The 24,885-nt window shown below is 43.0% G+C and overlaps 3 protein-coding genes across 4 annotated transcripts; all 3 read left to right on the top strand.

The window, feature by feature from the left end:
• Positions 1 to 4,130: 4,130 nt before the first annotated feature.
• LOC112562390 (interferon regulatory factor 2-like) lies at positions 4,131 to 16,296 on the top strand. 2 transcript variants are annotated; one of them, XM_025235649.1, is made up of 10 exons: positions 4,131 to 4,666; positions 7,989 to 8,328; positions 10,392 to 10,553; positions 11,173 to 11,225; positions 11,423 to 11,561; positions 11,891 to 12,176; positions 12,713 to 12,741; positions 12,945 to 12,996; positions 13,398 to 13,447; positions 14,166 to 16,296. In XM_025235649.1, exons 1-6 carry the CDS (start codon positions 4,571 to 4,573, stop codon positions 11,914 to 11,916), a joined length of 816 nt encoding a protein of 271 aa, XP_025091434.1. In that variant the 5' UTR covers positions 4,131 to 4,570; the 3' UTR covers positions 11,917 to 12,176; positions 12,713 to 12,741; positions 12,945 to 12,996; positions 13,398 to 13,447; positions 14,166 to 16,296. The 2 variants fall into 2 exon arrangements, with proteins under 2 accessions (XP_025091434.1, XP_025091426.1); XM_025235641.1 differs by having other exon boundaries at positions 13,395 to 13,447.
• A 2,926-nt stretch (positions 16,297 to 19,222) lies between these two features.
• On the top strand, positions 19,223 to 19,771 carry LOC112561011 (probable ATP-dependent RNA helicase DDX46). The gene has a single exon (XM_025233134.1). It carries the CDS (start codon positions 19,223 to 19,225, stop codon positions 19,769 to 19,771), a length of 549 nt encoding a protein of 182 aa, XP_025088919.1.
• A 2,973-nt stretch (positions 19,772 to 22,744) lies between these two features.
• LOC112573942 (DNA-3-methyladenine glycosylase-like) lies at positions 22,745 to 24,161 on the top strand. Its single transcript, XM_025254656.1, is given in 4 exon segments — positions 22,745 to 22,947; positions 23,658 to 23,914; positions 23,916 to 23,958; positions 23,961 to 24,161. Coding segments are annotated over 4 exon segments (603 nt in total). The 5' UTR covers positions 22,745 to 22,760; the 3' UTR covers positions 24,077 to 24,161.
• Positions 24,162 to 24,885: the final 724 nt, after the last annotated feature.

Genomic DNA, 24,885 nt, shown 5'->3' with positions numbered 1-24,885 from the left:
AAAGTACTGTGTAAGCCATCTGCATGCAGTTTCAGTTTGATTGTTTTCATGTCTTCCAAAGTTTTTATTTTTTTTTCCACCCACCACATTTCCCCTGCTGCTCTGTGTTTTTGTTTTTCCTTCGATCGTGCTGAGTAAGGTAGGACACAAACCTGTGTGGGTTACCTGTGATTGGATAGGTGTAACATTCATGTCAGTAGAGCGATGCCGTAAACACCAGCACGTGCAAGACTGAAGTAACGGACTTTTGATATAAACATTAGAGTAGATAGCTGACACTTTAGTTTCCTTACCTTTATTGTCTTACCAGCTGTGGACTGTATCCAAGACAGGAACCAGACTATACACTCACCTCAGGTCAGCAGTCCATTGTCAGGTGTGGGGTAGAGTTACCACCGTGTTTACAGTTTCAGTAGACTGCTGTGGCACGAGGCTCAGTGAACAATAAACAATGTTTATGACTGCAGTGCCGCACGTGTGTATCCTGACACCAGACAGCAATTCTAATTCTTCGATCTCATTGCATTTGATAATATATATATATTAAAAAATAAGAAAGCATGATGAAGCTTCACCAAATCCAAACTGTTGGTCGTTTGCAACCGATGATCTATAAGGACACGTGGCAGTAGACTGAACAACCTGAAGACATTTCCCAATATTTAAGGATTTCCGTAAAACTCGGTGCCATAAGGTAATAAAAATGTCTGGCTGCTTTGGAAATACAGTAAAACCTCACTAAAGTTTTTATAAATCCACTAAAGTCAGGTCGTGAGAGGTGGTAGTAGGGAGATACACCGTCTGCTTTCCTTTCAGGATTCATAGCTTCAAGAACTTATAAATTCAATTTCATTTATTTAATCGTTGAAATAAAGCTCGAAAAGTCATAGTAAAATGCGTTTCTTTGTGGTTTTTGCTTCCACATGGTCATGCTTATTCTGCCATTGTTGCGGTTGACGGAAGATTGCTAGAAACTAATTCTCCAGGTGAGAGCAGTTGATCAATGCACATGTACCTAGGCAGACAAAGGCGGTATCTTTAAAGGCATTGTTTGTGTTTTCGAACGTGATCTTTTGCAGAAATTCGCAAAAATTCACAAAACTGGTAAAGAGACAACAAGTAAGAGTGTGAGTGTGGCGGGTGTGATGTGGTGGTGGTTCAGATCTCTTTTCGGGATACTCTCTGTATGTGACCCCTGTCCGCAGGGCTGTGCGTTGGGGTTTTTCTCCGGGTACACTAGTTCCCTCCTCCCCCTACTTGCACTCTCCCCTCATGTGAAAAAATCACGTCAAGGTGGAAGCACTTTCCTATTAAAATAAACCAACCAAACCAACCGCCCCTGAATCGATGCGACCCCACCTTGACCCTAACGTCCCACGAAAGACTACATCATCCCAACAATGAAAGTCGAATGGAGCCAAGCCCAGGCTAAACGATGCCCGATCTGCATGTACATTTAATAAAAACTTCCGAACTAAAACAAAGGCTGTTTAAAAGGGATTTAAGAGTGCTGCGCCATTGTGTGACTGGAGTGACATGGCTTGGGTCGCAATGACCCGGAAACCAGTGAACAAGCAGTCTCTTTCAAAATGTTATCAATTTATATTGCGTGATCTCATCAAAGTCGACCATGAGCGGCCAATCTCCTGCTGTATAAACTCTCGTCGACCAAAGTTATTGCTTGGAACAGTAATTATTTATTGCTTCCTGTCTCGGTCGTACCAGTAACAAATGGTGGGAAAATGATTTATCGCGCTACACGGGTATCGAACCGGTGCGCTTAAAAGCCGGAACACCAGCGCTGTAACCACTCGGCTGTCTGAATGCACACGTATGCACTCACCCGAAGGCTGAGAAAACCGTTGTGGAGTCCGAAATGTACGACAGCTGGCACGTTTGCCGTCTGGCGACCTTCGCCTTCCAGGTGTGTAAAAATACGCACAGCTACGTGAGCTATCACCTGCACCCGATGTCGGAAAGCCAGCGTCGCCCCAGGCAACGGACACAAGCAACAAAAGCAAGGCACAGGCTTTGTGAGGACTGCTTGATTTGCTTCCTGCACGCCCAATGTCTGCAATTAAAGTTACTTCAGCAACTGTTGTAAACTGCTGTTAGAAAAACAAATTAACTCACGCAATGCATGCTGGAAGATATTTGTTGTATATCGTGACGTGTACCGTGTCTTGTGTCATATGTTGGTCTTGTGTCCTCTGTATTGTGTCGTATGCTTGTCTTGTGTCCTGTGTCTTGTGTCACACCTACCATAGACAGGAAGGGTACAACATCACCAGTGTGTTTTCAGGATAAGGGGTTCTGATCTCTAACACTAGTACAAGAACCCCACGTCCTCGGTGAACAGGACAAATGAAGTTGGAGGGTGTGGCGAGGACTCATGCAGGGTCGACAAAGGGTTGGAAACAGGGCGTTCACTCGGTATTTCTTCATGACAGTGCACAATATCCGCATAGACCTAAGTATGTAGTGATTCTCGGGCCTTCCTCCACTCTTCCGTTCGCTTTGACATTTTCAAGAAATAGACCCTCGTTCTGAACGCGACAGATGGTTTGATTAGTAACGAAGGCTTCAGTTATAAAGGTTAGCAGGACGGGTGGTTATGAGTGTTTATACTAGTGATCAGGACAGAGACACCGGCGGTGTAACGAATAATGAGCCGTTACGGATCATTTCATTCATGAAAGGTGTGAAGAGTGATGATCAGTTACGACAAAAAGACCAGCTAGAATAGATTGTTTGATGAGTAATGAGCGACCACAACAACAACAGTAGACAGGGCAAGTGACAAAGGATGATGGATGATTTATAATCTCAAGCGGGGGTTACGTCGAGGTCAGGGGCTTTATTGCACCCAAAGTGCCAGGTACGGAAGGCAGTGCATGGTGGGACACGCCCTGCTGCACGCACAGCCATGTCTTCGGGACTCCCGAGAAATGCAGCCGCCATGCTGTGCGATCGTGACTTGAAAATGTCACCTTCCGACCCTTCAATCAGCCTTTAGCCTTCTTTGAACACACATACACTGTCTCAGAGCCTAGGGGTACAGGCACGTGAGATGGATGGAGAATGTAGTAATCCTCCCTTCCCTCCCAGTTCTCGCTAAATACATTTCGCCGTTTACGCCGACATTACACGTGTAATCAATGCGCGAACCATAAAGGGATGGCCGACGAAATTGTTATCTTTTAACTTCCTGCGTATGTCCCCAATAACATAATAAGACCTGAGGCTATTGTTGTAACAACTATTGTACTGTCATCACAGTCTGAGTCACGCTTCCAGAGCAGAACGGCCCATGGAAGGGAAGGTACAAGTTATTTAACATTCTGTCTCAAGAGTGGGCTGTAGCTGTCATCACATCACATCCCTGCTCTGGTGACACCTGACAACATTCACAGCAGAGACAAGAGCAATTAAACATGTCAAAGTCTCTCTCTACGAATTTAATCTCCAAGAGTCAATTGTCGAAGCCCGCGGGTTCCAGGCGCGGTGCAATGTTGACAGGACGGTGTCAGAACCTTCGTGGCATCCGAGTGTGTTCAGTTACAGCAACATCCACGTTCACCTGCCAACTCAACGACAACCACTCGCGCATAGTATCACGTCCCTTGCATACCCGAGGTCACCTCACTGACCCTGCCAAACTCCCCTAGTCCGCGCCATCCCTCAACTGAAATAAGAGCCTGAGGAGCACGGAACTATTGTCTGCCAGATGGCCGACGCTGAAAGATGTGTGGCATTGCCCCCAGTTTCTCTCGGGATGCTGACCCGCCCTTTGATTAGCAATTGTCAGTCATCCCCACCATTCCCCGCTCCCACCTTATAGCTAGATTTGATTCATCTGTTCGGTTACGTGCTTACATGGATTCAAACTTACTCCAATTTATTGCTGTTAACCTGTTATTTCGTCACACACACTTGCACACACACACACAGCTGCAGGCGCGGGTGCTTACAATCGAACCTTCACCAGTCGCCAGGTTGGTGGAAGGTTGCATCGATTGCTGGATAGTGATTCCAGGAAACGCTTGCGTCAGAGAAGCGATAAAAAGAGAGCCTCGACAGTTGGCAGTTGGACACGGAGGTCAAGGCCGTGTTTTGATAACGCTCCACTAATCGCGTTTACGAGAAATTAAACACGAGAGAGACAGAGCTCGGCTGTCATAGGATCCGCCGCTACAGACACAGGCTCGAACCCTTCATTGCTGTCCAAACGCAGGACAGTTAACCTCACCGAAACCTCCATCAGCAGCGTCAGGAGGGAAATGTTTCTTCGCTTTTTCCCTGATTACTTTTCCCTGGTGAGATACGAACGGGATTTCCAAGTTGACGAGACCGCGACAGCCAAGCGGGATTTCCCGGTCTAAAATAGCATCTCGTCAAAGCTGCAGAGGGGTCGGCTGGTGGAGATTGCTGCTCGTCATTTGTTGTTACACTGCAAGCTGTGCCGCAGTCAACATAAGTGACGAGCTGGAGAGAAATATAGACAGATCACACGGATTGCACCGTCAACCGACTAAAGTATTCCGGGGGAACTTGCACCAATCAGGCAAAGATGGTCGTCATCACGCGACGAAGAACCCTGACGACGACAAAACTGATAACGATAAAGCGTTATGTCGAGACTACCTCTCGGGCCTCGCTGAAAAAGGTAAGCTGGCTGAACACCAGACCTCTCTTCTGTGTGTGTCTTGACTGAAATTTCGTCCGATCGTGTAATCTCTCCAAGACGCGTGTTGTGTGTATGCGTGCGTGCGTGCTAGCAAAGGGGGAGTAAGCGGGGCGTCAAACGTGCAAACTTCTGGCATCTGTTAGCAGTCCATCGTGTGTGTAAACTGTTTTGCATGTGAGTGAGAGAGAGACTGGCCTAGTTCGAGCTCACGACTGTTTAGGGTTAGTGCAGCGGCTGTGCAGTCAAAACATCGGCTCTGCAGCGACTGCACTTCAGTTGCCTCTTGTCATCGTCACGTGACTGACTCGGTCCATGCCTCAGCCTCCTTAGTGTTAACCGAGATTGCCTCACACTGATCAATCGTCGAACACTTCTCCGGAATGATTTATTTGTTGTTTCTACCCCTCTCTTGGTGTTAGCACCGTCCAGAACTCCTACATGGTTCGGGGTCAGTCTGCATGCAACACTTTGCTGCAGCTGCTGTGTGTGTGGTTTTTATTTTTTTCTTCAATACACAATCCCTGTGTATTGCACAGATGCACAGTAGCATCAGGTATCCACACTGTCGCAAAACGTACCACGTAGCTAGACTGCTGCTGAAACACATCAATCCTTTGAAACGTGTGTAACATTCTTTTTCTAGCTGATGTGTGCAGAAATGTTGTTGTCCTCATTCATCTGCCAGTGGCCACGTACAAACAGACAGCTCTTCCTTCCCCCCACCAGCTACCTCTCCCTAGTTCGTTATGTCAGCCTCGTTATGGGCTGTCTTATCGTCAGCTCGTTCACTCCAGAACGCACATGCCACTCGACGTCCTCGCTGCACGCAGTGCACGGCAACACCTTGAGCTCGTGGCTCGGGCGCTGGCAGGCCAACGTTATTTGATAGGTCACCGTGGTGCCGCGTGTGCGTGCAGGCACAGGTCAAGGCTGCTTGGCAGCTGGACTAGGAGATATGGCAGCTAGACTAGGAGGACTAGGAAGTATTTCAGCTAGACTAGGAGGTATGGCAGACTAGGAGATATGGCAGCTAGACTAGGAAGACTAGGAAGTTTGGTAGCTAGACTAGGAGGTTTGGTAGCTAGGCTAATTGATGTCTGACAATTGTTGTGTGATCTGTCATCTGGGCTGATATCTCATATCTGACAGCTGTTCTTTGATTTGGCAGCTAGGCTGTAATTTGTCCCTCTGCACTTTTACCAACCACTGGGAGATATTGAAACCCAACGCTACTGTACTTATAATGTGATAATCCCCCTAAACCGCCACACCCCTTGTTTTTTTTTTTAAAGAACCCTTTCATTATGTTTGCTAACGGCTTTCCAATGCCAATATCTTTTTGCGAACACCGAGGTTTTAATGTAGGTAGAAGGAACTAAAACGCGAAATAAGTAGAGGGTGATCTTTTCAAACAGTCTGGGCTGAATGCGAAAACTTAAAACTTCTCTCTGTGAGGTTGTTTCTTGATCTGTTGCCCTAGAGTGGGAGGAGTTAGCATGGAGGGCAGCAAAAGCAAACCCTAAACTCGCTCAAGCGGATCCGCACCACCCGAGGTCAAGTCAGGCTAAGTGTGATTGCGTCAATGGCACTTTCTCGTCGCTGTTTACAGGCGTGAATGCCTCTTTTCTCTCTACTTTCTTCTTTTATGGGCCTGAAGAGGGCTTACTGTTGTGCCACGACATAACTAGCCGTGCTGGGTCCCGAAACCTCAATTGGGTTTAGCAAAGCAGCGATGTATGTAAAAATCGCGAAAAGTTTTGCATTTCGGTGGAAAATGATATTTACAGATTCCAGAATGGTGAATCGCTAACAGAGGAGGGGTGAGGGGATAGTGGGAAGGGATGAATGAGTCAAACAGCTGGAAGTGGATTCATAGCAACACAGGCGCAGTTCTGGCAGCAGAGAAGCTTAGTCAAGGGAAGGTAAGCTACAGCTGATATAATCGATGATTAATAATCTGAGTAATAAAACTCCAGCTGATGGCATGGGGTCACCGGACTGACCCCTCTAATAACACGACACTCAGCGACCTTGATATCTCTGTCTTGTTCCTTGTGCTCCTGCTGGTTCCGATCAGCGGGAGATAGCTGGGGTGGGGGTGATGGAGTTGGTGGTGGTGGTGGTGGTGGTGGGGGGCAGTCGTAGGAGAAGGGAACGGGACTGGATTGGAGGAAAGGACACCATTATGCGGTTGTCAGTCCTGCTAGACGAAGCACTTAGCAACGTTGGCAAGTAGGAAGTACTCGTCGTGCGCCGTCACCACCGTGCACCCTGACCTCACCAAGTGTTTGGGTCCGGAGTACACCTTTACTTACGAGAACACTCGAGAGAGTGCATAATCTTCTATCTCTCTTTCACACGCACCGCTTTGGCTCTTCCAGACTGACATGGTGTGCCTCAGGAGGGTTGTATTGCTCTTTCGCAACAATAGGTATTTATAATACAAATAATGCATAATGTTCCAAAAGGATGTTTCATATACCACATTTTGTATGACTAACATGGAAACGCTTCTAGAAACAGATGATCATTAGTCATTGCTCGCACTTAACGTCTGCAAACCACACAGTCTCTCTCTCTCACAGTTTCTTTTTTTTTTTTCTCTCTCGTTGTGATATCGCCTTAGTTGCTGGCACCACGTAAAACTCAAACAACCATCTTCAGCTCTTTCACACATAAACACACATGGACAAAATAACGGAGCTCCCTATATCGTTGATCTGCTGGAAATAGCAAGCAACTATGAGATTTATCAGCAATGTGATCTTCCTCCTCCCACGTGTCTGCCCGGCCTTTTCGCAGTTGCTTCCTATCACTTGACAGAATTGTGTACTTGACCGTTCAGTGAGAGAACGAAGATAGAATGCGAGAGTGAGTTTGAGGGAGAAAGAAAGAATATAGTGTGTTGGCAGGCATGATGCTTGAAAATGTTGCGTGTCTGTTGTCCGACCATTTAGTAGTTGCTTCCTATCACTTAAATGAAATAAACTGTACTTGTGAGCGAGTGAAGAATGCGTGAACATGCTTTTGAAAGACAGAGAGGGAGAGAGAATACAGAAAGAGTGTGTTGGCAGGCGCGATGTCTGAAAATGTTGCTTGCTCAACTGTTAAACGTGCACTGCACACTACATACTACTTTGTGTGTATATAATCGTTGCTTTCTGCCAGCTGGCACCCTCTCATTCCTCCCATCTCATTTCCTCACTCCCTCCTCGCTGTGGATGGGGAAATAAGCATGCACACAACAGCCTCATAAAAAGCGGCCAAAAGAGTACAAAAACATAACCGGTGTGTTTTTCAGAAAATGAGCCGCCGGCGCATGTCCTCGAGAAAAGTCACCATCAAAGAATCGTCCCCGGCAACCCTCGACAGGTGCCCAGCGGTCCCCACCAAGACGGGTACCGGTGGCGCGGGGGTCTGCCCTGGCGGGGCGGTGAAGCGGCGCCCGATCCGCCCCATCGACAGGCAGAAGATGCGGGACTGGCTGCAGGAGAAGTTGGATGGCGGCGAGCTGAGCGAGCAACTGTCCTGGCTTGACAAGTCCAAAGGCTTGTTCGTCGTCGCCTGGTGTCACGCCGCGCGCCATGGCTATGACGTCAGCCAGCACGCGCCGCTGTTCAAAGCGTGGGCCACGCACACAGGTAAGAACGCAGGCTGACACTTAGGTGCGAATGTATTCCTACGTCACACAGGTGCGAATGCAGTTCAAACACACAAGAGCGAGTTCACAAAAAAGAACTTCGATGCAAAAAAAAAAAAAAAAAATTACTCTAACACACCGATGCGAAGGTACGCATACTACTTTAAAAAAAAAAAAAAAACTTAAAAAAAAAAAAAATATCGCGAACGCAGGTCGGAATCAGGAGTGTCTAAGATTGCTTTTGCGCAGTAGCTGGTGTATCAGATAGCTTGTCTGCAATGTGAGGTTACTAGAGCTAGTTCTTGTAAGGAAGAAGAAAAAGAAGAAAAAAAAAAGAACATTTATTCTGACATTGCAAAATACTAAAGTCCTATTGGAGCAATTTGGATAAAATGTTTTCTAAGAGATATCAAAATTGGATGCAATTTAAAATGAATGAAAATATTATGTTAGTGACGTTTCATAAGGATTTTAAAACACATTTCTGTCTGCATGGGGTATGATGATAGGTTGATAGACAAAGTCGCTTGAAAGACCAAACGAATGGGGTTTTTTTTGCAGATATCGGTAGATATAATCTGTAAATTTCAGCTTCCAAAACCCATCCATTAATTAATTTTCTGCTAGCAAAGTACGCGATTCGTACCTGCGATCAGGGATGTTTTACCTGATCGAATGATGACAAAGACGAGAAGTCGAGAAGCAAAGCCGATAAATCATGACCCTTGTCAAAGTTGGAGAAAAGCAGATACCTCAACTTCAGTGTTAGTGCGAGTCGATTAGAAACACAGGAAGTGCAGCGGCACACTGTGCAGGAAGACAAGTGTTGTTGTGGCAACAGCCCTTGACAAGAAGCATCAGTCATGCACACATGACAAGGAGTAGAGTGACCTGCTCTGGTCCCCAACATCTCGCTGTGTCTACTTGACCCACTAAATGTCAAAATGTCCACACATCTAATCACTCTCTCACTCTCCTTGTACTTCCTGCTCATGTCATGTCTGAAGACGATAAATGGATAGACATGGTAGATGTGTGTGTGGGCATGAGTTTAAACTTTTACAACACACAACAACGAACTGCTTACATGGTTTAAAAAAAAATATTTTTCGTACGGGGCGCTCAGTGAGTTGGCAGGAAAGGGGTGCGGACCTTTTTTCCGTTTTGATTTTTATAAAATCGTTCGCGATCCGTGCAAAATTATCTACTTAAAAATTATCCTGCTGTATTTGTCACATGTATGCTTATTTCTCCAAAGTTGTCCATACAGACCGCTGGCAGCCGACGAGAAGCATACATGTCTGTCCCACCATGTGTTGAACTCCCTGTGAATGTGTCCTGTCTACTACGTGGACGCTCTTTGTTTGTTTTGATTTTTTTCTCATAATACACTTTATTAATATGATTCACGGTTGGGGCCGGATCAAATGACTTCCCAGGCCATATGTTTCCATCCAACCCCATGAATCAGAAGGTGGCACAAGCACGAGCGGTCTGCTGCCATGTGCGTCCCACTCCCTCCCTTCCCTTCCGAACACAACCGAGCGAAAATATGCATAACCCTCAGTGTAAACTGTCTGCTTGCTTGTCTGTCCCTCGGTCATTCGCAATGTCCTCTACCACTTAGGAAGTGAATGCACCTCGCGCAATACTGCAGCATTACTGCCCCTGATGTAAGGTAAGGATCTGCAAGGGTGGTAACAATACCCGTATGACATTGACAGGACTGTCCTTGACAGCATTGTTGTCTCCGTCACGCTTGGCAGCCCCTAACTGTCCCCCAACCCCTGGTCCGAAAACGGGGGATAGACGAGTTCTCTCGTACTTTACTGATCACGTAGAACGTCGATCAAAAAGCCGTAGTTCGCTAAACGGACTTGGAATGCAAAGCAGGACACCGTAGCACCCAGTCACACCCAGTCACACATTTCCAAAAGTACATTGTGCGGAAGGGAGAGCACTTAGTGTCAATGTTATTTAAGCGCATGCATACAAACAACGGATGATGAACACATCAACATCGCCTTAACAAGGTCAGTGCTCTTTTCTTGTTTCTCTTGATAGAGAAGTACAAGGAGGGGGACGAGGAAAACCACAAGACGTGGAAGGCCAACTTCCGGTGCGCGCTGCACAGTGTGCCAGACATCAAGGAAGTGACTAAAGATGGAGAGCGGAAGGGGAAGTCGGCCAAGCGCGTGTACCAGTTCCTAGACAAGCCCATCGTAGGTAAGTCTTTTTATAGGCAAGACAGGTAGCAGCCCGAGGCTTATCACCTTAAGTTTGCTAATAGTTGGAGGGTTTTCAGTATAATGAGAGGTTTTAGTGTCACGTGCTGAAGTTATTTAGGTCACGTCAGACCCTTCAGAGTAGGGTCCGTATTGTGTCGGAGGGCTGACAACATACATATATGCGCAGTTTTAAATATTAAGACTAGCTGGCTTGATAAAGCACTTACGAAATTCTGGTGTCGATGAAATGTTAACATTCTTGAGTAAGTGAGTCGAGCGCCATGACTAATTAATATATACACAATGAGAAATGTCGAACGCAACCATTGAGCAATGTGAACATAGTGGTTGAGAAATCACAATGATTACACCATTATTAAGAAATATTTAGAGTGATCGAGAAATGAAAACACCACGAATGTGTGTCTATTAGAATTAGCAAAAAGAGTCTGAATGAAAAATGCAACCGTTAGCGTGATCAGAAACTACAACACACCATCGCAAAATTATATATATATATGCTCACATAAAGCAAGCTTGAATTAGTCTGAACATGATTATTGTGTGAGACAAAAATGCCATTTTAAGTAATGATTGGAAATCTGTTCTTTGTGCAGCTAAAAAGCCTCGAAAGGGTCGAAGGTGTAAAAAGTCCTTGGCAACAAGTGAGGTAATACATTTTTTGAAAGCTTTTGCTAAGTTCTCTTTGTATTCCGGCTTTGTCTTATAAATGGGCCAAGGATAGAAGCAGTAAGGACGATGGTCAGAAGCCAGAGTTTATTGTCCTCTCGTGCTTCTATCCTTGGCCCATTTCTTGCTCATTTACCATTTACAGGCTGTTCGATAATTGTCGTCTTTTGACCTCAGGAAGCCGAGCTGGAGCTTGAGCTGGAGCTGGCAGAGGAGTCGGACAGCGGGGTATCCATTGGCGACAACACGGAGTCTCGAGACACCCCATTAGCACTGGAAAACGTGCCGGACTTTCGGCAGCTGGGCATCAGCACAGGTAAGGCTGCGGAGGTCGCTTGTTTTAATAGCAACATCCCAGAGAACTTGTCTCTCTCTCTGTGTGTTTTTGTCATTTATATCATTAAATAACATTGCATAACATAACATTTTCTTTTGTCTGGGTAAAGGGAGCACCATGTCTTGCATATACAAGACATTCAGTCACTCTTGATAGGATTACATGCAGTCAGGGCCGTGCTTAGGGGCAGGCGGACGAGGCATATATTGACTATGGTAACTAGGCATCGGTGGCGTGACGGGCCTGCATGCAGTATATATGCATTAGTTCCGTTAAATTGTTTTAAAAAAAAATGATTTCGTTTGCAGGTCAGGGGGAACAACCACAACAATAACCTCCAGCAGGCTGACTAGTGGAGGCAGCGTTCTGGTCTGCAACGATAGAGATAGCGACGATTGCCCTCCAGCCCTTCCACCCGTGATGATAAGTGAGCTGGGGATCCACATTCCCGTCCCCCAGTGCGCCTCCGACCATGGGGAGGTCCAGCAGACGGCAGGGGTCGTTCGGACACGCTCCTTGTCGGGAGATTCTGGCAACTTGTCGTTCAGCGAGCTGATGAGGGAACTCTGGATCCTGAAGATATCATTGGCACAGGTAAACCACGCTGAGGGCTCACATCCCCAAAATTCAACCAGTCATGCACTCACTATTCACAAGCTAACCTATTCGTTTTTGTGAAAGGGATCATTTGGAAGACAATACGAGAGATAATTAGCAATCTGTAAGGTCTTCATTGTTTATTCACGAATTAAAAATAATATGAAAGTGAAAATATAGTAAATCCTAAGACAAAAAGTGAGAAATAAAGAACATCTGGTTAATCACTGAATCAGCTAGCTGGCGGTTGGTTCCCTAAGAATTCCAACCATGCTGCTAACGGTTGGAACTTTTCAAGGGACGCAACACGAATGAAACAAGCAAATTGTGATTAGTAGTCTCCCTTTACGATTTTCCTTCTGATGTCGCCTAGTGTGTTGTCTGTCACTATGTTTTTATGCAAGTCTTTCTCTCTGTCGCACACGCACGCATGCGCGCGCAAACACACACTCTTTCTCACATACACATACCCACACACATGCATTCACATACGCACGAATCGCTATTTTCATTGATTAAATTTTCTTTTCCAGATGAGGAAATTCTGATGATATTTGGTGAGGTAAGCCTGTTTCTTCTCGCACATACGCTGTCACTCGCTCGTCCACTTATCAAATATTTCACTTGGTCATTCACTCACTCGTTCACAAAAATCACTAAAAGCCGTTTGCCGTGAATAATTATCTCCTTTATAGAGGTATATTCTTCTGCATTTCAATCACCGACTTCCTGGCGTGAAACTTGATGTTCTTCTCTATGTTTCAGGACAATGACGACGGTAGTAACGTATGGGCCGGCGAACTGACCCTGATACAAGGTACGAGTATGGTGTGTACTGTAACTGCCTAAACCGCTTTCACTGTCCTAGCTTCCTGTCTTCGCTGTTTTGCTTGTTACTGTCGTAGACATGTGATTGTCGTAGCTATGTGATTTATCTACAAGAATAAGGACATTACTTAACAAGATTTTACCGTCTAAGAGTCTGCACCTACCTGCCGTTGCAGCTTACCATTAAAAAGGTCTCGTATTTCTCTGGGACCTCTAAGGCAGAAGAGTGAATCTGACTTAAAGAGCAGATTACGTTCTATTGGTTGGGAGCTGGTGGTGCGATAAGGTTGTTGCTGGTCCATCACTTTTATGCAGACTTATATATACTTGAAAAAAAAAATTGGTCAGCGCTCTTCTTAATTTCCTTCTCTCATCCTATTTTCTCAGCAGATGAGTGTGTGATCACAGAAAATGTGAACGATACCACCACAGATGAAACTGTAAGTATCTTATTTCTTTATCTCTTTAAAAAAAAAAATTATTTAGCAAGAAATAGAGCACTTGAGCACATAGACATACTCTTGATCATCATCATCATCTTCTCAAAAACACAGACGCACACATATTAAAGCACAGATACCTACCCATTACAACACAGTGGAAAAAATTCAACGATACTTTATATTCATTCACACCATCGACTGCACTCTCTTAGCACAAAGTTCAACTTATTGCATAGGTGGGTGGCACTTGATAGAATTGTCTCCTTACAGACAGACACATTTTGCTTGGTATTATCTTTAGTTCTAAATTTTTGATATATATTCAACTGAGTTGTAAGAACGCTAAACGATACGATATTTTTAATGATTCAAACTTTTGACCCAATTTTACAGTAAACGAAAACGGAGAGGCTGTGCATACCAATATTTCACACATAATGTACTGATAGTAGGTTTTTCCAACCACCTTTAGATATTTGTTATAACCTTTACACTATTTATAACATTATAAATATATTTATCATATTTATACTTCAGTCTACGGTAAATTTCACTGCAATAAAATAAGAGTCGCCTGGCTGCAGTTTTCCCACAAGCAAAGTTTTGGTACAGCCCACAGTGTACAATACCCACTCACTAAATAAGTAGGTGGCAGTGTCTGTAGCGACTCTACTGCGTGGCACGTGAAGTTATATTTTCCTCCATTCTGTTTCAGTACACAAGTCTGTTGAACGCGGTTCTATGTTGACGAATTCACAACATCCTGCATCACGTGACGCTGTGGCAAAAAAAAGTTCTCAATGGGCTGTGGACGAGACGCGGTTACAGAGAGTTCTCAGTGAGCATTGTCAAGAAATATCCATGGAAATCTAGTGACAAGGACAGTTATGAGACCTAGTGACGTGGACCCCCGCGGAAACCCAGTGACAGGAATACCCCCGTGTAAACCTGTCAACAAGAAACTCGCATGACAGTGCATGACAGAAACAGCTGCAGTTGTATTTCTCATGATGCTTTCTGGAGCGTCCAGCAGGTCTGTTGCACGCTAGAGAACGAAGAGATGGAACTGTGAAGACATTGCACTTATGACAAAAGTGTTGGAATAATGGAAGAAAAATCCTCTAGAGTTCTAGAAACCGTCCGGCCTGTTCTGTGGTGCGAGTAACGAACAGTAACCCTTCAGGAACGTTTATGCAGCAGTTATCGTTCCTGTGAAAATGTGCTACCTTACGACTGAGGGAAAGTTTGTATTGATGACAATATTGACTAGACAATTTTTTTTTTACCCTTACATGCACACATGGATGCATGCCTGCATATGAATGATGAAGCCCGGTTGGTTCGGTGCAAGTAGACAATTTCACAGCCTTGCTTGCACAACATTGTCATTCCATAAAAGGACGAGTTGACCTCTGTGTTGTTGATGGACACTTAAGTTTCGTATTTTCTTCATGCACTCTCGCTCAGAGAGTTGTTGCCGTAAATGAAAGACAAGGACAAACAAACATTTTGTCCGCAGCAGTAGTTAGCAAGTTTCAGAGGTTTTTAAAGTGGTGAAGCAGAAACATCAGTTCTGCATAAACTATGTGGCTCTGCTCACGACTGTTCCAGTGACTATTCGCTTTCTTCTTGGGCTGTCTGGAAAAATGTGGGAAAATGGTCTTCACTCGTTTGGAAAACAAATGTTTTAAAGTCGAGTATGCTTCATTTCAGACTTTCGAACGCTAGCCAGTCTTCTCCGTAAGCTTCACACCAGGCCGATTCATGAAAGTGCAGAGAAGCTGATGGATTTTGTTTTTAAACAAAGAAACAGGAGGCCTTTGCACATGATGGCCACTAAGAGCTTAGTCGAAGCTGCCTGACTATTAGAATAATTTTGCTTTCAGCTAACATCTATAAAAGCAGAGACCAACGCCATTATGCTTAGCCCCCTAAGATCATCGTGAACCCAATTGGTTAAGAATTAAAATTAACTTCATTTACTGCCTCATCTTACCATTGCAGCACACATTGTGGAATTTGTAAACATTACACATATGCTGTTCAACATGTATTATTATATGTTATACCACTCCACATAGCACTGCTTGATGTAGAAATCAACTAGTTGAGTTAGTGGATGATTCGTTGAAGCGTTTAAAACACTTAAAAGTCCATTTGACTTGATTAGGATGAGCAGAAGACATATCTATTAATAAATGATTGTCTTCACATTTAAGCAAACCATTGGTCTATAGCCATAAAGCAGTCATGTAGTTACACAGAAAAGACACTTACTCCACTGTGCCTATGGATCATATTGCTAGTTAATCAGGACTGTGATAAAAATGATATCGCTACATATTTTTATGCGTGCAATAATCTGAAAACACTTAAAACACAGGAATCCAAGGTTTACTGAAGCCGTGAGGCTGAGCAAACTGCTTAAGACACAAAAAGAAGCAAATGTTTAGAGATGCATACACATAACTTCATGCTAGAAACATTTTTTTTCAAAGAAGTACACAAGACACATTTTGATGAACAGATTTCTTATTTCAAAGTGTTATCTTATTATCTACAGCTACTTTTGTGACATGGAATTATTTGATGAATGAAAAGATACAGTTTTATTGTTATTTAGATGGTTTATATGAATCAGTGATGCTCCTCTCAAGCAGCCATTTACTTTATTTTTAAAAAAAAACCAGTCACTTATAATCCAAATCAGGCGATTACACAATGGTCAAATGTAGAAATATATACTCATCATATATTCTTGTGATTTGCAATCTGGTCTTTTTCTCTTTCATACCGTGCATTATCATGTAGGTGTACATATTTTGAAAATAAAAAAATTAAGAATATCTCTGTCTTTGTTGAAACTGCATGATGGAATGTGTGTAGTGTTTTAAATGGATATTCTTATAATATTATGCTTTCATGTCTGATATGCCCAAGCTTTTCGGCATATTTGTGTAAATAATTTTAAAAATTTAAATCTCCTCATCTATCGTATTATCGGTTTGAAATCTTCCTAGTGATTGCACACACACAAGTGTAAAACGTAAAAGATGATAAATGGTAAATGCCGAATGATTGAGCAAGTTAAGCAAGTTCACTGGAAAGCAATCATTTTGGTGCTGTGAAACTTTGGTCAACATGCTGATCTAAGTCCTAACTTGTGTGCCAATGCATTGCCAGTACAATAGGACTTTCGGCCACTTTGGAGGTTTTGCCCAGTTATGACATTGCCACATGCAGCTACTTATTATCAAACTAATCGGCAAGAATTACAGGTCAGGGCAAAATAATGGGTGACATATGCCAGTATAGACCACACATGTCAGTATAGTTACTAAAGGTCTCTGCTGCGCCTGCTGTTGATCACAAAATGTACCATGCCAAGTACAACCAAGCTTCATTTCATCAACTGTAATTTATCCAAATAGATGCAGCGCTAAATTACAGGCTGCCTAAAATCTAAAACAAGAACAAAAGAATTTTAGTGACTGAGTAGGATGGGAAAGAAAATAATAAAATCCATACACTGCAGTGTCCTGCAAGTCTCCAATCATTATATGCCAGCATAGCATAGAACTGGCACTAGCTCAGTCATGTCTGAAAAAAATCTTTATTACACATGATGATGATGATGTTGATGAAGTCTTTACAAAAGAAGCAATAGGATGATTTGACCGCTTACCATGAACCGTGTAGATATTGAACGTTTATTGCAAGCTTAGCTTTTTCTTCAACGTGTGTACATGAGAGCTGCACTGGGATTGAGGTATTCCTGATGTAAACTGTTTCTGATAATCAGAAAAAAGTGTGCGTATGGCAGACAATAGTACCACGAACTTGTGACAGTACCGTAGACATCGCATGAAATATAAAGATCTGGGTTTTGAAAAAAAAAAGATTTGAATTGTTCGTTCGTACAACGTCTGCGCCATCTTGCCATATTTTAGATCTGTGCATCGTTTGGGTTACTTGTGCCTACTTCACTGAAACGTTAAACTGTACAGTTTTCAACTTAAACATTTTCGGCTCTTCTGATCTGCGGGCCTGTTCTCTACTCCTCAACGACTTCGCTGATGATGAGTGTGTTTTATCGTGGATTTGTGGTTTCATGTCGCCCTGCTCCATGTGTGTTTTGAGGCTGTTGTCACCTTCCATTATCAAGTACCTGGATATTGTTGCCCTAAAACTTGAAGTATTCATTTTCCTTCACCTTCCCTTAAAAGTGGGAGACCTTGAAATGTTGCTCTGCGTAACGCCGTTGTTTTACTTTTACAGTTTCTATGCATCATACTGTTTGCCTATGGCGAGATTGTGTTGTGATTAGCAGTCTCCATGGATATTGCTGACGGATTACTTATGTCAAATGCTGCCAGCAGGAAAGTGTGCTGTGAAGTGCTACTACTTCTACAAGAAGGAAGAAAAATAAAGAAGGCTGTATGAAATATAACTTGAAAGGTAAATATTATCTTAAAAAAATTTTTTTCATCCAATGAATCAAACGGCAGAGAAAAATGAACAAACCAAAACACGTTTAACAAAATCACGTAACGGTGAAACTTCTAATTTTCTTAATTATTTCGTGGTCCAATTTTTCAAACTTTCTGAACTTTTACATTTTTAAAAAAGAAATATGAAGCTTGGCATGGGGTTTCATGCGTCATTAGCTACCCCGATAACACTACAAATGTCTGCTGCTCCCAACACGTTAACTCGATTTGACATACATTGAACAGAAATATTAGTATTGCAAAAGAACCAGTCAGACTTTTCTACGCATATCTTAACAAACTCAAGTAACAACGAAACAGGATAGCTGCATGCTGTTCAATACTACTACTACGAATGGTGTGAGCTTGTATTCCAACTTGTCGGGCCGTTATTCTGCCAGATGACAATCATAGGTCAAGATGTCAATGAGACAGATCTACAGTCACTGGACTTGAGCAGAATGGATCAACAATCAATCAAGATGATCACAAAGTTTGAAATTGCAGTGCAATATTGAAACGCATGATTGTTTGGCAGTCTATCCACGGGACGATCGACTTGTAAAAATTACTAAAACCGTAATGGCGTTAGTCAGAGAGGATTAACGGCGATGAGAGAGTTGATTAATACATTGATCACCACATCAATTTTGTAATAAAAATATCAAGTACAGAAATTCTGAAAGTGTTAAATATAGATGTAAATAATAATCGAAATAATTTATCTAGTTTCTATGTTATGTGACTTTATTGTATTCTGGTTGCTTTCATTTTAATTAGCCTTTATTCCACCTGTAACAAAATATGACGTGCTTATTCAAACTACGAGCGATTTTGTACGCATGCAGATTATAGCCTCATCTAAATAGGATGCCAATGATCATGTCTCATTCAATTGAACGCCATTAGTTTTCTTCCCGACCCGCCTCAATAGCTCGAAGTCAGCTTTAACAACATGAAGAAATTGACGTCATGCTGTGTACGTCATTGTATCTTCCCACGTAAACAAAGACCTAGAATTAGCGTCTGGCAGTGACCATGGTAATCACGTTCCTTTGCTGTGTTGATCACACGCCATGACAACCCCCCTCACATCACCCCGTGTGTTGCTGACTGCGTTGCCATAATCTCCACCCAATCAAATGTGTTGCTAACCGCGTTGCCATAGTCTCCTCCCAATCACAGCGAAGAAGCGACCGGCTGCCCGTCATAGAAACCTCTCCCCATAGAAACCGCTAGCAATAAATGGTGAGCGACAGTCTTCGGTCGCCCATCTGTCAAGATGCAGGGATCCAACAAGTTCCAGTCTTCCAATGACGGGAGGACCCATGGCAAGCAGCAGATCACAGTGTCACGGGTGGCCTCGACCATCTTGCAGCTGGGGGACAGGAATGGCTCTAAGCTCTCAGACATTCGCAAGGCGATCGCCTCGAAGACCGGCTTGCAGCCCACCTTCCTGCAGCTCAAGACCATTGTCCGCAGAGGCCTTCGAGAAGGAGCGCTGAAGACTTCTTCCGAGAACCGGTTCATGGTGGACAGAGGAAATGGCCAGGAAATTCCTTGCAAGCGCTCAAGACAACGCAGTGATTCGGCCAATTCGAGTCGGGGACGTCGACGGCGACATCGCAGCCGCGGTAGGCGCCGAAGACGCCGACGATCTCGCCGTCGCCGACGAAGGCGCCGAGGAAGACGCCGAAGAGGTCGACGAAGACGCCGAGGACGACGTCGAAGCGAGGACGACGTCGAAGGCGCCGACGACGAAGGCGATAGTAAGGCCAGCACTTGCGACGACTCACTGAGCTTAGAACGCCAGAAAAAGCTAAAAATTTAAAAAAGTAAAAAATATTTATTTTTTGAAGGTCCTTTTCAGGACCAGCCACTTTTCCAGAGAGTATCGTCAGAATGAGTATTTCAAAAAAGAAAAATCGAAATTAGACAAATATAATTAGAACCTTATTGAGTGGAATTTTTTGAAGGTCCTTTTCAGGACCAGCCACTTTTCCAGAGAGTATCACCAGAATGTGCATTCAAAAAAGAAAAATCGAAATTAGACAAATATAATCAGAACCTAATTGCGTGGAATTTTTTGAAGGTCCTTTTCAGGACCAGCCACTTTTCCAGAGAGTATCGTCAGAATGTGCATTCAAAAAAGAAAAATCAAAATTAGAAATCAGAACATTATTGCGTGGAATGTTGTTAAATAACGTGAAAGTTGTTAAATAACCTGAAAGTTTTACGTTATCACTTAAACTACTCTAATTAAAGCGACCACCGACAGACACCACTCTTTAGGACCTGTCTGCTGCATTCGACACCAACGACCACTCTCTGCTCCTTCATAGACTACACACCCTCTACGGGATTTCCGGACCTGCACTAGCGTGGTTCAACTCCTGATAGGAAGCAGACTGTGTTTATTGATGGTCCAACATCGCTCTCTCTCTCTGCTTCAATATCTGTTTCACTTTTTTCTTTCCTCAAGGCTCAGTATTCGGCCCAGTTCTGTTCATTCTGTATATAAAACCACTTTCATCTTGCATCCAGTCTCACAACATTTCTCATCAATCATATGCTGATGATACACAAATGATAGGCATCACCTTTGCGTACTCCATCAGGAATCTGGTATTCATTGTCACTGCGGATATGATTCTTGCTAAACAAGTTACGACTGTCTGTCAGTCTGTCTATTATGAACTGCACAAGATCAGCGCCATCGGTCACATTAATTCTGGTGGTCATTTCTTTTAAAGTTTCTTATACCGGTATTAGTGAAATTAGCTGACATTGCTGGCTAAGGAGGGCGCGCGGACGTACCTTTGTTCATCAGGGTGGCGTCACAAGTAAAAGGTTGAGAACCGCTGCATTAATGTTATTTTTTCCTCATTTACTAACCAATCACTTGTAAACATCTCTATGCTTAAGTAGTGATGTAGATCCTAGTGCACTTGTCCTAACGCTTGCAGTCTATACTGAATGAAATGTAGATATTGACAATCGAATAGTAAACATATTATTATATACTGGGAAAATAACTTACGATTAAAATAACAAGAGGCGCGGAGAGATCGTCTATCCCGGGGTCCGTGCTGGCTCTCGGGTGAATTGACACCACAGTTCAAGGGAGAGCACTCTCTCTGCTAGCCACCAAACAGGGAGTTGTCTACCTTTGTATATCTTGATTCTTCGAATGTATACTAACAGCGATTAACAATTTATCCTGAAAGCATATTGGAGGTTGGTTTATAATCATATACAGCCCAGATTATTTTACTTCAATTATTCGTGTATACCTTGACATTGTAGATTTCGTGGTTTGTTTTTGTGCTTGGTTGGAAAATTGCAGTTGTTTAGCATTGATGCAGACTTTGCTCTAGAAGTGAAAGACACAATCATCTTTATACCATCTTCCTGTCCCCTGTACAGTCATTGAGAAGATGCTGATATTTCATGATCATGCTTTGCGATGGAACACATATACTTTTGCTTCAAAGAGTGGTCAAAATCATACTGAGGCAGTTCATCTTCCCCACTCCTAGTCAGATGCTCATATCTGTCTTGGTTTCCTGTAATGAAACGTAGCATTAAATTAAAAATTAAATAAACGTAAAGCTTCAGCTTGGTTACAGTTACACAGTCTAAATCCCCTATACAGGCGTGACATCTGTTTACTGTAAATTCGCAAAGAAGTTTAACATGACACAGTTGTATTTCCGGTCTTATTTTGGAGCAGTTAGGTTGTTTTCTTCAGTAACAGTGTATAGACATATTTGAAGGAGCATAACTTTTTTACTTTGCAATGTATTACATAGAAGGTGTTTCAGCACAGTCTTGACACTGGTTGTATAGGGTTATAACACCAGAGGGCTGAAGATCCGAGTATACCAGTCAACAAGTTTGTAAATCTTTGCCTGTAAGCTGAGCTTTTAAAGAGAGTGATATAGCGACATGGTAAATCCTGAGCAGTATGCTGGGAGATACAAGTTTTAGCATTAGTAGTTGTCATACCATGTTCGTAGGTGATAAGAGTCAAGTGTAATGTTGATTATTAATGAAATCTGCTTCCATGTAGTCATAAATAATAACTAGCTTTATGACTTTAACAAATTTGCATAAGCTAGTTTGCTTGTTATGTTTATAGTTGGATAAAGATGCAATTTTCATAATTAATAGAAGTTAACTTTCCAGAAACAATTGTGTGCAGTATTATGGGTGGTATTTATAATGCCATATGCCATATGGAGTCTTTCAAATGTTTCCTAATGTGAATATGTATCCAGGTATCATCTGAAACACACACAGAAACAAACCCCTTGTGCATGCAAGCAGATCTGTGCTAGTATAACCTAATATACTTATAAATAATTGATCTTTTGGTTTTGTTCTAGACTTTGATCTCTATGGCTAAAAGGAGTGTGCAAGATTTGAGTGACAGGTATAAAAATGAGAAGCATTCAGCACTGCCTAAACTTCGTGTAGTAGACAGATCAAATCAGGCATCATGCTCTGCAACAACTTCAACAGCTCTTTTGACATCTTCTTGCTCAGAAGAAGATGCTTTCTCACTCTCTGTTTCTAAGCCCATCACATTTCAGAATTGTGATTCATCATCGATCATACTCAAAGGAGAAAAGCAGTTCAATATCAAAGAAACTACATCTAAGGAAATTGCAGTGACAACTTCTGTGGAACTGCTTCACAAAAATGACATTCCAAAAGAAATCCTACCCCAGGCTAAATTATCAGAGAGGCTGAATCGCAATTTTTACAGTTTCCTTGCCAACAACTTGCATGGCTCTTCTGGGAAAAGAATTGTGCGAATGGTCGATGGGATTCGAATAGCTGCTCGCATTGTGGAAACAGAAGCATATCTGGGAGCAGTGGACAAAGCAGCTCACTCGTACAAAGGTCAGACTGACCGTAATAAAGCAATGTTCATGCAGCCTGGCACAGCCTATGTGTACAATATCTATGGCATATACTGCTGCATAAATATATCCAGTCAAGGTAATAACTGCTTGTATTAGATTTACCATTAAGCTTTCTATTATTGTATGACTTTTCTTTGATTTTTATGTATTCTGCAAAAATTTGATCATGATTAGAGGAATTCTGAATACAAGTGAGGTTTGTTTCTTTAGCCATTTCAGAAGGCAAGTTTAAAATAGTATTACTGTCTGTCAGACAAGTTCTTTTTTAAGTGTTCTAGAACAGTGGTTTTGTTGCTGTTATTACACGGACTATTTATTCTGTTGTCGTAACACAATTCTACCTATTTGTCTAGAAACCTGCCAGCTAGCCAGCTTATAAACCCTCTCACTAGCAGTGCTTTCTTTTTTTGCCCCCTTTTCTTTGAAGAGAACACTTAACGAGGTCTAAAACACTCTATTGTGCTATTTTTCAATTGGTCTAATTGTTGGCGAAACATTCTTTTAACTTTCATTTTTCTGTTTGTACCTGACTGAGTACGTGGTTTTCATTAAAAAAGAAAGTGGAGGTTCTGCACAAAACAAAAGAAAAATCTTTCCAGCCGACAGTAGCTCTTATTTTAATGCCTCAAAAACGTAAAATGGGTGGGGGTTGGGGGAGAGTGAGTGCCTCGAAAATTGCTTCATCGATCAGAAGAGTCAGATATGGTAGAAAAATGGGAGCATTGATGATCAAGAGACTAGTTCATATACCTGATACACCTGTCTGGTTTTTTTGTGTTTCCTTAGGAGAGGGAGCCGCCGTGTTGATTCGAAGCGTGGAGCCAGTGGAAGGCATGGAGAAGATGCTGGAACTGAGAGGGAGCAAGTCTTCGTCCAAGAAGACGTTAAAGGCTAGAGACCTGGGAAATGGACCGTCCAAACTGTGCCAGTCTCTGGCCATCACCAAAGCCAGCATCAACCAGAGGGATCTGGTTACGGACGATTGCATCTGGATAGAAGCAGACGAGCCGATTCCAGAGGAACAGGTCGTGGTCACAGCGCGCCATTAACATAGGGTACGCTGAGGAGTGGACAGACAAGCCCCATGAGACTATGTTCTCCACAATGCCCACGTCAGCGTCAGGGACAAAAAAAGCAGAGCAAGGGCTGGCGTCATCTGGTCTTACAAGCAGTTACTTTTGAGAACAATTAAAGGCCTGGTCTAGTAAAATGCAATTTTGTTTCTAATGACTGTAAACAATGACTGTACACAGAAACATCATCCTCGCAGTCAGGATCACCTATATTAACAGTAAAATACACATTCCGATTGTTCAATTTATTCAGCCACATGTGTGTGTGGGCACAGGTACATGATAGTGATACCAGTGTCTCTGATGGTGCAACGCGAACTTTGCCAACCTACAAGAAATTCAGCATGTAACTTTCCCAGCATCTATACGTTTGTGCCAATCGCTTCCCCAATGTATCGCTCGCCCACGTACACCATGAACACGAATATTTTTCAGCATTTACTGGTCATAAAACTTGACGAGAAGATTCTGTTGGATTATTTTCACGATTACGTGGACATAAAAACATTAAATGGGACTGGTGTTATTAATGATTGCTGAAACATAGGAAATAATAAAACCAGTGGGGTCTCATCTTTGGTGCAGAGCTTTCATTAACACAGAATGGCAAAAAAGTGGGCGGCATAACCCGTTATGTGCTGGCACAATTTAGGATATTTTTAGGAAGGTTTGTGATAGTGCGTGGGACAGCACCAAGTGGAACGTGCACACACCTACACTCTCTCTTTCACACACACTAGCACAGACCTCCTAAAGATGAATACCAACACTCCACGCTCTCACAGAATATTCAGAAACGCATCAGCACAGATAAGTACGTAAGTAACCAGAAATTTATTTTGATACAACCAGATGTGCTTGTACGAAAATAAGAGACATTCGTGTAAAGGCCACGCTCCCTGACCACACCACCCGCTATGTGAAAGCCGTTACATCACAAT

This window comes from Pomacea canaliculata, linkage group LG1 (assembly GCF_003073045.1).
Source record: "Pomacea canaliculata isolate SZHN2017 linkage group LG1, ASM307304v1, whole genome shotgun sequence".
Taxonomy (NCBI): domain Eukaryota; kingdom Metazoa; phylum Mollusca; class Gastropoda; order Architaenioglossa; family Ampullariidae; genus Pomacea; species Pomacea canaliculata.
The sequence above is the reverse complement of the archived record's forward strand: the minus strand, read 5'-3'. Positions and strand labels throughout refer to the sequence as shown.